This window comes from Bos javanicus, chromosome 7 (genome assembly GCF_032452875.1).
Source record: "Bos javanicus breed banteng chromosome 7, ARS-OSU_banteng_1.0, whole genome shotgun sequence".
NCBI classification, from domain to species: Eukaryota; Metazoa; Chordata; class Mammalia; order Artiodactyla; family Bovidae; genus Bos; species Bos javanicus.
The window spans coordinates 30,261,726-30,274,603 of record NC_083874.1 but is presented as its reverse complement, the minus strand read 5'-3'; the positions used below and the strand labels follow the sequence as shown (position 1 = coordinate 30,274,603).

Sequence of the window (12,878 nt, the reverse complement as noted above, 5' to 3'; positions counted from 1 at the left end):
TGAGAAGTCAGCCTTTATAATCTATACTCAGAGTATTATTTGTATGATTTCCCCCAGAGACATCATATTCCTCTTGCCAGCAGTGAGCTTCTGGCTGGCTTTCCTGCTCTCTTGCATGTTGATGACATCTTCATTCCACAGTCTCCCCACCCTGCCTTCCTTCCTGCTAGTCTGGCCTTCCCAACCCACCAGAGCTCTGTGTTGCCTGAAGACCTGCAGGTTTCCCTTTGCTTTATCTCTTCCGGATTAGTTATAAATGGGCTAAGTAAGAGGAGTTTTACCTTAATCTCTTGACAGTACTGGTGTTTTGTTTTTTAAGAAAGAGCCAAAACATAAAACATTTCTCTTTATCTTTCAGTATGTAGTTTAGAAGTCACAGCCTCTGTGCAATCAAAGGTTTTTTTGAAAGTCTAAAATGTGTGCACACATTTCATATTGGTGATACACTTTTGCCCCAGAAGTTGAAATTATACACAAATTTTATACATGAAATATAGACATAAATATGTATATGCATGGGTTTATAGGTGCATTTATAACTTTTATGTTTATTTATGGGTTTGTATACACACACAAAAAACCTCTGTACTAGCTGTGAAATGTCCTTTTTATGTTTTGCAACACAGCTATTGAGTAGACACAGAATTGGAGTGTGGTCAGGAAAAAAAAAAAATCACCCTGGAAATCAGAGAGCTAAAACTTCCAGCTTAGCTGTGTCCTTAACCAAATGTGTGACCATGGGCAGTTATTAGACCGTGAGCAAATTATTAGACCTTCAGCTTTTTTTTTTTTTTTTTTCTTTTTTTGGTTATAAGAGAGGGTAGAACTGGATCAGTTGTTCTCATATCTATATATTATAAGTACTTGGGGGGAACTTTAAAAAATGCAGATGCCCAGGCCCTACCAAGAGATTCTGGTATTTTTAAGAAAATCTCCCCTGTGAGTCTATTATGCATTCAGGGTAAAGAACTGCCAACTAGACAAACTCTCCCTTGGTCTGTGAGTCTCTTTTTTAAGTTGATAGTTCTCCTTCCTAAGACAGGACGGGCCAGGCCAACTGCATGGGCCAATCCAGAGCCCTGCAAGATAAGCTGTTCCTTTGTTGAATTCACCTCATACATGTGATTATTACAACACTCAGAGGTAAAGTGTCCTTGTTGTTGATGTTCAGTCACTCAGTCATGTCCGACTCTTTGCGATCCATGGACTGCAGCATGCTAGGCTTCTGTGTCCTCCATCTCCTGGAATTTGCTCAGACTTCTGTCCATTGAGTTGATGATGTCATCCAACCATCTCATCCTCTATTGCCCCCTTTTCCTCCTGCCCTCAGTCTTTCTCAGCATCACAGGGTCTTCTCCAGTGAGTCAGCCCTTCACTTCAGGGGCCCACAGTATTGGAGCTGCAGCATCAGCCCAATGAAGAGTTCTTGCACTATCTCATTCAGTCCTTCTGATGACCGTTTTACATTTTACCAAGGACTAAATTGTGGATTTAGATGTCCTATACTTGCCCACAGTCAAAAGTAATACAGTCAGCCCTCTGTATCCGTGGGTTCCATCTGCAGATTCAACCAACCACAGATGAAACATATTGGAAGAAAAATTCTAGAAAGTGCCAAAAAGCAAAACTTGAATTTGCTGTATGTTGGCAACTATTTACATAGCACTTAAATGGTATTAAGTGTTATAACTAATCTAGAGATGACTTTAAGTATCCAGCACGGTGTGAGTAGATTATATGCAAATACTGTGCCATTTTATATAAGGGACTTGTGCATCAACAGATTTGGGGATCTGCAAGGGTTCTGGAACCAAACCCCTCTGGATACCAAGGGACGGCTGTAGATAGTGGAGTTTAAATCTTGGCCATCTGAATCACTAAGCCATGCTGCTATTACTGTGAAGATTACTATTTCCACTGCCCTCATTTTACAGATGAGGAAACAGAGACAGAGAGATTGTGTAACTTGCCTTAGGTGACCATGCTAATAAAAGGCAGAGTTAGGATCTGAACATAGCTCTTTGTGATTCGAAAGCCCGACTTTCAAGCTCCATGACTGCTACTCTGTTGCCTTCCACTTCACCTTATCCACTGCACCCTGTCTGTGCATTGTGCCTCTCTCGGGCCCTCCCTGAACACTAATTCTTTCTTTTTTCTTGCTGTTCCTATGCTCAAAAACAGTCAGTGTCTGTTTCTTAGGCCCAAGGTCTTTTGTTTATTTATTTATTTGGACGTTAAAGGCCCACTGAGGTCTGCCCCCTGCCGCCCTTTTATTCCCCCAGTGCCGAAAACCCATGCTGTGTTCTGTCGGCCTGATTCCCCGCCATCCCACCAGCGTGCCAGACTTCTGTCTCCAGGCATCTTTCATAGGGTTGCCTTCATCCTTCAGCCAGTTTTCCTTGAAAACCTGTTTTGTGCTGACAGGATCGAGCGGAAGGCCTGAAATCCAGAGGGCCTGAATCTCCCTTCTCTGCTCAAAGCCCCCTTCTCGGGGAGCCCTCCTTCCTCTCCCTGTCCCCTGCTGTGCCTCCCATCTCAACGGTCTCCACATCTGGGCTGCAGTGTGGAGCCTCATTATGGAGTCTTTTATCTCAGGTCATAAGTAACTCTGTGAGGGCAAAGAACATCTATGAAAATCTTGAGCAGATAATCATTGCTTAATAAATAGACATTGAATGAGTTCATTTTGGATAATTGTGCTTTCCCCCTCAAATCAAACTGTCTGCTCTTACATTTATTCTGAGACCAGAAAAGCCAATTTTTAAAATACAGACTTACAGGAATTTTTTTAGATGTTGTTTGTTATTATGACTTCTAGGAATTTTTTAGAAGCCTGTGCTTTGCTTATTTGAAGGGCAAATAAAACTGATCTCAAACTTTTGCTGTTCTCCCAGTAAATGTCCCCTCGACAGTCATGGAAGCCATGTGCAGACAGGACGCCGTGCAGCCCTTCAACAAGAGCAGCAAACTCTCCCAGGCTCCCCAGCAGCGCTCTGTTGTCTTCCCCCAGACTCCGTGCGGCAGGAACTTCTCCCTCCTGGATAAGTCAGGGCCCCTGGAATCTGGATTTAATCAAATCAGCGTGAAGAACCAGCGCGTCCTGGCGAGCCCCACCTCCACCAGCCAGCTCCACTCGGAGTTCAGTGACTGGCACCTCTGGAAATGTGGGCAGTGCTTTAAGACTTTTACACAGCGGATCCTGCTACAGATGCACGTGTGCACACAGAACCCTGACAGGTAACCCCACCTCTCGTCGCTCCCAGGGTGTGCGTGCTTGTGAGACTCACTGCTTGCCTTCCTGTCGCCTCTTCCAGCCACACCTGGGGGAAAATCCTGCAATCAGAGGTCTGGAAAGTTGAGAGTCATGTGAGGTGCTTCTTTGGCTTTATTGTGTAGAAGGGCTGCATGAATGGGGGCTGCAGAAAGGAATCTTCTGTCACTTTCCAAAGAGCTCTGCCTGGGTCTAAAGGGAGGCAAAATAGAAGGTGCAAACTTATGAATATCATAGGTGGAAAAATGAGGTCAGGATAATTAGAATCCTCTCTGTCTTCCAAAGATAATATAGCTGCCCGCTCCGCTGCTGTCACAGTCGTCTCAGGGTTCACCTCCAGTGTGCCGTGGGTATGAACTTAATTAAGTACTAAGAGGTAATGAATTGGAATTTTTTGCTTAGTACTATTTTTCTTCAGAGCATGCAAACCCATAAATCCTGCAAAGCTGTCAAAAGGAAATACCTACTCTGCTAGTGATGTGGAGGAAAACAGATGCCACTTATTCAATAAACTAATATCCACACAGAAGAAAAATGTTGACTAGATACCTCGGAGTCAAAGTTGGTTTGAAAGTTTGTCAATAAAGAATTTTATGGCCATGAACTGAAGATGAAATTTAGCTGAACAAGTGAATTAAAATTTCAGGTACTTTGATGAGTGGCACAGTAGACATAATGGAACTATTATTTATGAATCAAAACGGGTTTATTCGACAGTCTTGATAGCTGGGAGCGCAAAAGACAAAAATCAAATTAATTCAGTAAGAAAGGACAGTGTTTTATCTCTCCTTCACATCCTATGAAAATTTGATTAAATACAAACTACCTAAAAAACTTTTTAATATAAAGGCAGAAAGTAAATTTTGGAAGTAGAATAGGAGACTCCAAAGCAGGACTCCTGAATTAATTTTCTTAATTTAGCCACTGATTAACCTTAAGCCACTCAGCACTCCTTGCCCTAAGATATATGCACCCAACTGTCCCCTCCTTAGCTCTGCAGGATACAGCAGTGTGCTGGAACCCAAGCAGGCAGGGAGGATGTTGGAGAGGGGGCAGATCTTTTTTATTTTTTTAATTTATTTTATTTCCATTTAATTTATATTTTTTATCTTTTTATTTCAGATAATGATCCATTTTTAGGGTACACATGCATTTTTATGTGTATATATGTTTTCTTTTGTGCCATGCTAGACACCACTTGCTTGGCATCAAAGCATTGCTGTAACTGATTGATGTTGAAACATTCATATTAAGGCCATTAAGGCAGCTGTGTCTGTATCATCTTTTACCTTCAATAGGAGAGCCTCCTGGTGAAAATACCAACAGACTTCTGCATATCTTTGTAGTGTTGGCTTTAAGGGAACACAAAAGTTTTGGAAATGTTTTTCTTACTCCAGAAGGATTTTTTTTTTTTTTAATTTGCTTTCCTTGCAAGTATACAGATAGCCTAAAGATATATCTTTTCAAAGTTTGCAAAGCATTTTGGTTGTTTTTTTTTTTTAATATAAGAAGTGCATTACAATTTGTTATTATAAACTTGCTTTTTAAATTGAGGGACTTTAGGTATGCATGAGTTTAGGTGTATCCTGAGAGATTCATTGTGATCATCACAACTGAATACACAAGGTAAGATGAAATGATAGTTGAAAATTTCTGGATGGAGGAACCAAAAGCTTAGCTTTGAGTATGATGACTTCACACTGAATGTCATATGAAACAATGAAATATATCATGGTAAATAAAAAGATAGCAAAACAGACTGTTTTGTCTGACCTCAGTTTCGCTTCGAAAACCATGTGTGTATTCTGGTTTAAGTTCCTGTGAAGTCTGTTCTGTCAAATAATAGTGTTAGAATTTGTAAAGCATCTATGTAATCTGTCAGACAAGTGCCCGACAAATTAGAAAACTTACAAAGTGTACAAAATACACTTCCACGAGAGACTGTTAGGTTATTGCCAATTCCAAGCTAATCTAGAGCTACTGGCAAAAATCCAGGTGGCTTGAGACTCCTATCCTGTGTGAGACCCCACTGGGCTTGTTTGATGAAGATGTCCAGGCATGGTTTGGCCAGGCCCTCCCAGATGGGGTGAAGTAATGTACTTGATATGCAGGTAGATCACCTCATCTCCTTCTCCTTTCCCTGTACTTTGTTGGTGAAGACTTGAGAGGGGGTCACCATCATTCATGAATAAGTTAAAAGTAAGAATTATGACTTCAATGAAGGAGTCCTTTTATAGGCAGAGTAATAAAGTACAGTGTTTCTTATTAATAACAGGGAGATGCTTGAATTATTCCATCACATTTGAGTTGGTTAGTGGGGGTAAGGGAAATAGAGATGCTCAGTCTCCTTGACCCACTAGTTTCACTGAGATACATAATGTGCTTTCAGGATATAGGCTTGGAAGAGCTGTATGGCTGGTGTTCCACACTCTCACAAGCTTTCCTGTACCAGCACATTTGGGGGTAGAAGACGTTCTCTCCATAATTCTTAACCACATGAGTGAATTTCTGCAGAGGAGAAATATATAGAACTGAAGTGGAGCATCACTTTGTGCATAGTTGTGAGATTTGGAGTCTTTTATTATCCACGTGGAGACTTTGAACTGCTGAATAGACGTATTTTCTTTAGTGATTGACTCCATAAATTAACTGACTTTTAGTCCTTGACAGTTTGTGCCCATTCAGCCCTATACAGTGAAAAAACTTAGAACCTGCCAGTCAGAAACCATTTCCCTTCTATTTGAAAAACACAAATGCTTTTATTTTGATAGGAAAATCTTGCTACAACTAGAGGCAAGAAAGGGAGACTCAGAAGACAAAGTCAAAAAGTAAACAAGCTAGAGTTTAGTTTCAGATGTGTCCAAGTTTTGAAACAGTCCCCCGAATCTTAGGTCCAAAAGATTTTTCACTCAACAGACTGAATATTTGGCCATGAAACCCAAGACATTTGAACTTTCATCAAAGAGACTGTGTGTGTCTTTATCTGTAAGCTTTTTCATGTGAGGGACCATCAGTAAGTCTATGCCTTGATACAAAGGAAAGAGATCCGAGGATACCTAGGATTGGCAGCCTTACCGATTTTCACTGCCATATTATTTACATTGAACACAAGAGGAAAATTCATTTGACCTGGCAAAGTAGCAGTTAGCATTAAAGATAAAAATATACCCATAATAGGGTCCAGAAGCCACAGGATTGTTATTTCTTAATTTTGTGTTAATGTCACGTCCGACTCTGTGACCCCATGGACTGTAGCCCACCAGGCTCCTCCATCCATGGGATTCTCCAGGCAAGAGTACTGGAGTGGGTTGCCATTTCCTTCTCCAGGGGATCTTCCCAACCCAGGGATCGAACCCAGGTCTCCCACATTGTAGGCAGACACTTTACCATCTGAGCCACCAGGGATGTCCTAATATTAAACATACCTCCCCACCGCTCCAAATTTCTTCTTCCCTTTTCTCAAGCTACTGACTTTTTCTTTCATGAGTAAATTCAAAGGGAGGAAGCTATAGGAATCTAGATCAACCTAGATATTATTTAGGGATTTCAAAAAACATTTATGGTTTAGCATAAGTTTATTCCAGGTGGTGCAGTGGTAAAGAATCTGCCTAACAATGCATGTGATGCAATCCCTGGGTTGGGAATATCTCCTGGAGAAGGGAATAGCAACCCACTCCAGTATTCCTGCTTGGGAAATTCCATGGACAGAGGAACTTGGTGAGCTACAGTCCATGGGGTCGCAAAGAGTCAGACATGACAGAGTGACCAAGTGTACACACAGGCACATAAGCTTATCATCCAGGCCAGGGCAGCTTGACAGACTTGTGCTTGAACCAGGAATTAGAAATCCCTTTCCCTTCTGTTTTTTGCTGCAGAGACTCTCCAAGGTCCCACTGGGGGTAGTGGCAGTGGTCATGGGGCTCCAGAAAGGAGTAAGCAAAGCCTTCAATCACAGTGGGTTATTTTCTGATGAATATGTTCTATTTTATTCTCTGCAGAATGTCTCTACAGTGCTTATCTTTATTTTGCATCATTTTCCTTTCCTTCTTGATTGTGCCACATGGGGAAAGCTTGCCTTTACACTCGTGGACACACTCACATTTGACACACTCACAAATATCAGCCACTCACATTTGTGTTTTGAGCGTCCTTGTTTATATAATTGTATGTGGAAGTACCAGAGGGGAAGATAACTCTAGAAAGAGCTGTGTGATGGGAGGAACCTGAAGATAATCCATCACCATAATAGTTGCTTTGGAATGCATCGGTGTTTCTGTTCCATTGTTTCCCCCTCCCCTACGTGTGAAGGTTATCTTCTCCCTAGCTCTCCATGTTCTCTGAGTGTCTTGGCTCTGTACTTCTGCCAGTCTCCTGAAATCTTTTCCTTCTTACATAGAGCTTAGTTCTTTTCTCACTCAATACAGCCTGCAGTGACCTAAACGGCGCCCCGTTTGAAGTCTCTGGGGATGGGCTCTAGGGCTTGACTGACGGGGAGCACGGAGGGAACGTGGGCCCAACTGAACAGCTTTTGTCCTGGAGGCTTTCATGCCATGAAAGAAAAATCAAGGAAGGATTAATAATATTTTAAACCAAACCACACTTAATTTTGTTAAACCTTTCATCCTTTTCCTGTGTGTACACCAAACCAATTACAGACGCAGAGTAAATGAATTGCACATTTTACTCGTCATCTTTGGCAGAGGAGCCACCAGTTGCAGAGAATGCCAGGGGATGCAGAAAACCATCCTGCTGCTTTCTTTCTGCGTAGAAATTTACCAGCATTGATATATGCTAACTAAATCGACCCAGGCTTTGTCTGTTTTTTTAGATATTTCATTGTTGAGGACGGAGCACCTCCTACTTTTTCTTGAAACTTGATATTTCTGTGTTGGAACAAGCCACACAAGGTTATTTAAATTAATCCAAATTAAGTAAAATAATATTTTAGTTTCTTAGTCACCCTAGCCGCGTTTCCAGTGTTCAGTGGCTGTGTGTGTCTCGTGGTTCCCCTACTGAATAGTGTAGATACAGAACATTCCATCAGCACTGCTAGGTATCTCAAGTAGTGTTTAGAAAAAACCAAACAGCCAAAAGCTTTTTCTGGTTACTAGATGTGATTGCTTTGTGAGGAATGCTCATTGCATTTGTCTGGAGAATAATAAAATGATATATGTGTACGATAACTTTGAGAGAATCCAAGTGCTTTAGAAAGGAGAGTCTATTTAGTTGCCCAGTGACCTGCGATCCTACCAAGAGTGAAGCTGAACACGGCACATGACAATGCCAGTCTTCCTGAGCTGCTTCTGCGTCAAACGGATGCAGACTTTGGGAACTGAAATGGATCGTATCCAAGAGTTTAATAAATTAAGACTTACTTTTTTGTTGTTGATAGTTTCATTTTTTTCACTTAAAAAAATTCTATTTGTAGAACTTTTCAAACCCTACCCTCTATTCTATGAGTCTTTTTTTAAAATGTACAATTTTTAAAGGTTACTTTCCACTTATAGTTACAACACAATATTGAATGTATTCCCCTTGTGCAAGACATCCTTAAGCCTATCTTACACCCAAGAGTTTGCATCTCCCACTCTTCCATCCCTATATTGCCCCTATAAACCAGACCTTGAAAAGTTAATGGGAATGTTAGTCATCAGAATAAAAAGCTGAGAAATGGCAAGTGATTCTGTGCCCTCAAAGCCGTTTAGATGTAAACTGAGAGGTGAGGAGTCAGGGTGTGCTAATAAAAACATACCTACAGAGTCTTAAATCCTGAGGTCAATTGTTTCCAAACAAGTTGTGACATCTGAGATTCTGTAGTAACCATGATGTTTTCTAAGCGCTGCTCTTGGGCATGAAGATTTTATTCTGTCTTAAAGGTATTCCTGTGTGCTTAGGTCAACACTGGGATGCAATCAATGTTAAATTTACTTTTTGATCATTTCCTTTTATTCATTCTTGAGAAATATTGAAAATCCAGAGAAAGAAAGATCTTGTCTATATTTCCTGAGGGCTCACTTTCCATATATTTCTAGGCTGAAAGAGAGGATCTGTTGTTATAATGGCAAATAGAGTACACATTTTGGTACTAAAGTCTACATAATATAAGTATCTGCAAAGGTGAATATGACAATATGGTCTAAAATCTTACTCTTCAGGGTACCAGAATTAAAGGGATATCACTTTGTTTTTTGAGATCAGCTAAAGTTTGTTCCTGTATTTCAGTTCTAGATTTTCTTGTTGCTTGGAAGTCTCAATGGTTTACCAAGTTAGTTTAAATAGTCCATATTTTAATTAGCAGGATTAGAGACAAAACTGTGGAAGCCTGGGTACAGGGCACTGGCTGGACGGTGGAGGGTGGAGGTCACATGGTTGATGCTGTCTCCCATGAGGCTGCGTCTTGGCCAGATCCTTAGGTGGCACATGTTTGTTGATTATCTAAAAGCAGGAGCAGAACAGGATGGGATGTGAGAGGGCAACTAGTTCAGTCCATCCTGCTTACCAGAGCGATGAGGGACAAGGAAGTTGGGCGACTTGTCAAGTCCCACAGCTGATTAGGTTCAGAGGCTGAAGCAGGACTCATCTCCATTTCCCTCATTTGAGGCCATTCCATTCATTCAGCTGAATTGTGCAGAGTTTTAAAAGCTGTGCCATAGGTCACGGGATACCTAGCAAACCTCTCTCAGGCTAGTACTGGCCAAGGTGATGTTTTAGAATCCAGTTTGCCTTTCATTGTTGTTACCTTGATATAAGAATTCAGCATAAACCTCTCTGTGGTCATTTCTTCTCTTTGGTGTGTAAATCTTTGCCACCTTGATTATTAGTATAAGAAGGCTGGAATGACTTCTGACTACAGGAGATAAATCACTCCAACTTTTGACAGCAGAATTAGAAAAAAAGAAGAAAAGATTAATTGGTTTTATTTAGTGGCTTATTTTTTATTGTGATAGCTATTAAAAATAGATAACCAGAGGCTAATAAATGTTAATGGTCCTTCACTATTAGAAAAATCAATTGTCAGTGGATATAGCATATATTAATACATTATTTTGTTTATGATCTTCAGTAACATTAAAGAAATTCACCCCGAGAGAATGATTTCTGGAGGACCCCTCTAAGGCTAATGGTTACTACAAAGAATAGATTTGGCAAAAGGACATTCTCATCTACATATAATTTTAATGACATCAAAGCTTTATTTTATCATTGTAATAAAATGCATGTGCAATTTGTCAAGTTTGATAAACTCCTTACCAAGGACTCTTATATATTTCTTGGAAACTTGTTTGAAAGCAGATAGATTTCTAAATGTAAGTAATTAAAATTGTATAGTATTGAGTTATTGACCAATCCTGGACTATTAATCAAGCTAAAAAATTCTACAATCAGTGCTCAGTGTGCTGAAGCCTGGTAAAATAATAGTATTTGTGTTCAGTGAGGCAAGTAGCCACAATTAAGCACTTCACTTGACAAATGAGAGGGTACACTTTATTTTGCACTTAATTGAGTTGTTGTACATGCTCGGTCACCATTGTCTCCTGGCCCTACATTTTGGTTTCCAGTCATTGGAACGTATGCATTTGCTAAAGGGAGAGCAGTTAAGACTGTTTTAGTCACTGGCTTTCTAAACATAGCCAGAAATGTTTGCGCCACAAGCCAGGGCTTCCTGAGCTCTCTTGATATCTCTCATGACAGATTATTAATTTTCTTAACAAAAATTTTGATAAACAAATTAGAGCCCTGTCAAGGAATGATATGAAATAGCCTCAAATAGGGAAAACTCCCCAGGTTTTATATCACTCACCAGATTCTGCTTAAGGAAGCAGAAGAGCTTCTGTAGAGAAGACAGAATTTTAATCTATTTTATGAAAACCAAAAATTGATTTCCTTCTCAGGAGCTGAAAAGAACGTGCTCTGATAATCTTGCTAATTATCAGGTATTTGTCACAACTTCCTTCCATTTGCTTTTGCATCCCAGTCTTCCTCCTGCAAACATAGTGATATCCTGTCATTTCTGGGCTACTATAAATCATCGCTTGCTACCAGATTAAACTGGGGAGCTGAAGTTTCAGAAAAAGACCCAGTGGATAAATATAAGTCAGGGTTGTGGGTGGGGAGAGAGTAAATTGAAATCAGGATGTCTTTTTCAAAGAAGCAAATCTTAGTGCATGACCGTGTTGATCTGTGCGCTACCAGATAGCCACAAGTTGGGGATGTGCTGTAGACAGAGCCCAGGACCACCTAGTATCTTTTAAAACACACATGCAGCTTGCCAACTTGCCTGCCTGTTTGCCTGGGACATAGAATAAAGTCCAATCACTCTTGAGTGACCTTGGCATCAAGAGCTTATTTCCTTTGAGGACAGTTTATCTTCCATTTTCTGAACTGACAGAGATAATAATAACTGCTTTCCTTGAGGATTATTGTAAAGATTAAACCAGATAATTGATTTTAACGCACTTTGTAAAGTTAAAGTGCCACAGAATTACGAGAGACAATTACATATTTTCTCTTATACCATTCTGCTTCATCAAGTCTGTACTCTCAAAGCTCCCATATTTGCCTGGGGGTGGGGATCAAAGTAGGAAATAGAAGTTGTGGAAATGGTGTGGTTAATATTGGAAAGGAATATTCGTGGGGGTATTGAATGTATCTCATCAGCTTTGTGAATTTTGTTCCTGTGGCAACAAGTATAGTAATGAGAACCCAGTGGCCCCAGCTCTATGCTTTGTTACAAAAACTGAATGTTACCATAACATTTTGGCCCTAGCCTCGTGATGCTAACTTCTACTGACTAATGTAGAATATAATGACCAGGTAGTGTCTTCATTTGTTGCAGACCTTACCAATGCGGCCACTGCTCCCAGTCCTTTTCCCAGCCTTCAGAACTGAGGAACCACGTGGTCACTCACTCCAGTGACCGGCCTTTCAAATGCGGCTACTGTGGTCGTGCCTTTGCTGGGGCCACCACTCTCAACAACCACATCCGAACCCACACTGGAGAAAAGCCCTTCAAGTAAGTAGTGGCTCGTGCTGCCTCCTTCCTTTCTCCTCGCCTTTCCTGAGAGCCGGCAGACAAGGTGGGCAGCAGTGCCCACCTCAGCCAGCTGCTGGAGAAGGCTGGGTACAAAGTCAGCGTCCAGACTGCAGAATTACCTGCTTGTGTAGTAGCTGATGCTGGGAAAATGAATTCAGAATATTTATATACTGAGCCTGGCTTGAGCTGTGCAGCCTTGAACATGAGACATTCTTTGTGATCTGTTTTCTCATAAGTAAAATAATGAAGTAGGAATGAGTAATTTAGAGATTCTTTCTAGTTTCTCAGGGTCTGTGCCTCTGGAATTTGAACTGGGAGCCTCACAGAGTGGCATCTGTAGCCATCTGCAAGGTGGCCACAGTTGAGAACAGCTGAATAATTGTCTCTTGGGAAATTTGAACCCTTTAAAATTCTGATGAATGATTTCCTCCTCTTTTATATGTAAGGAGGTTTGAATCTATTACAGCAGCTAACTGGTAGCTTCTCAATGTGCCCCTTTGGATTTCAGACTTACCATGGTAATGAAAGAAAGAAAAACAAAACCAAACACAGGACATGTTTGAGTTCTTGAGG

General features: G+C 40.8%; 1 protein-coding gene across 3 annotated transcripts in view; it reads left to right on the top strand.

Annotated features, from left to right (window-relative positions):
• PRDM6 (PR/SET domain 6) overlaps positions 1-12,878 on the top strand; it is a 113,755-nt gene that overhangs the window by 88,576 nt on the left and 12,301 nt on the right. For all 3 annotated transcript variants that reach the window (XM_061422951.1, XM_061422950.1, XM_061422949.1), the window contains exons 6-7: positions 2,895-3,237; positions 12,108-12,284. In XM_061422951.1, the coding sequence (XP_061278935.1) occupies positions 2,895-3,237; positions 12,108-12,284 (520 nt within the window). The remainder of the gene's footprint in view (positions 1-2,894; positions 3,238-12,107; positions 12,285-12,878) is intronic.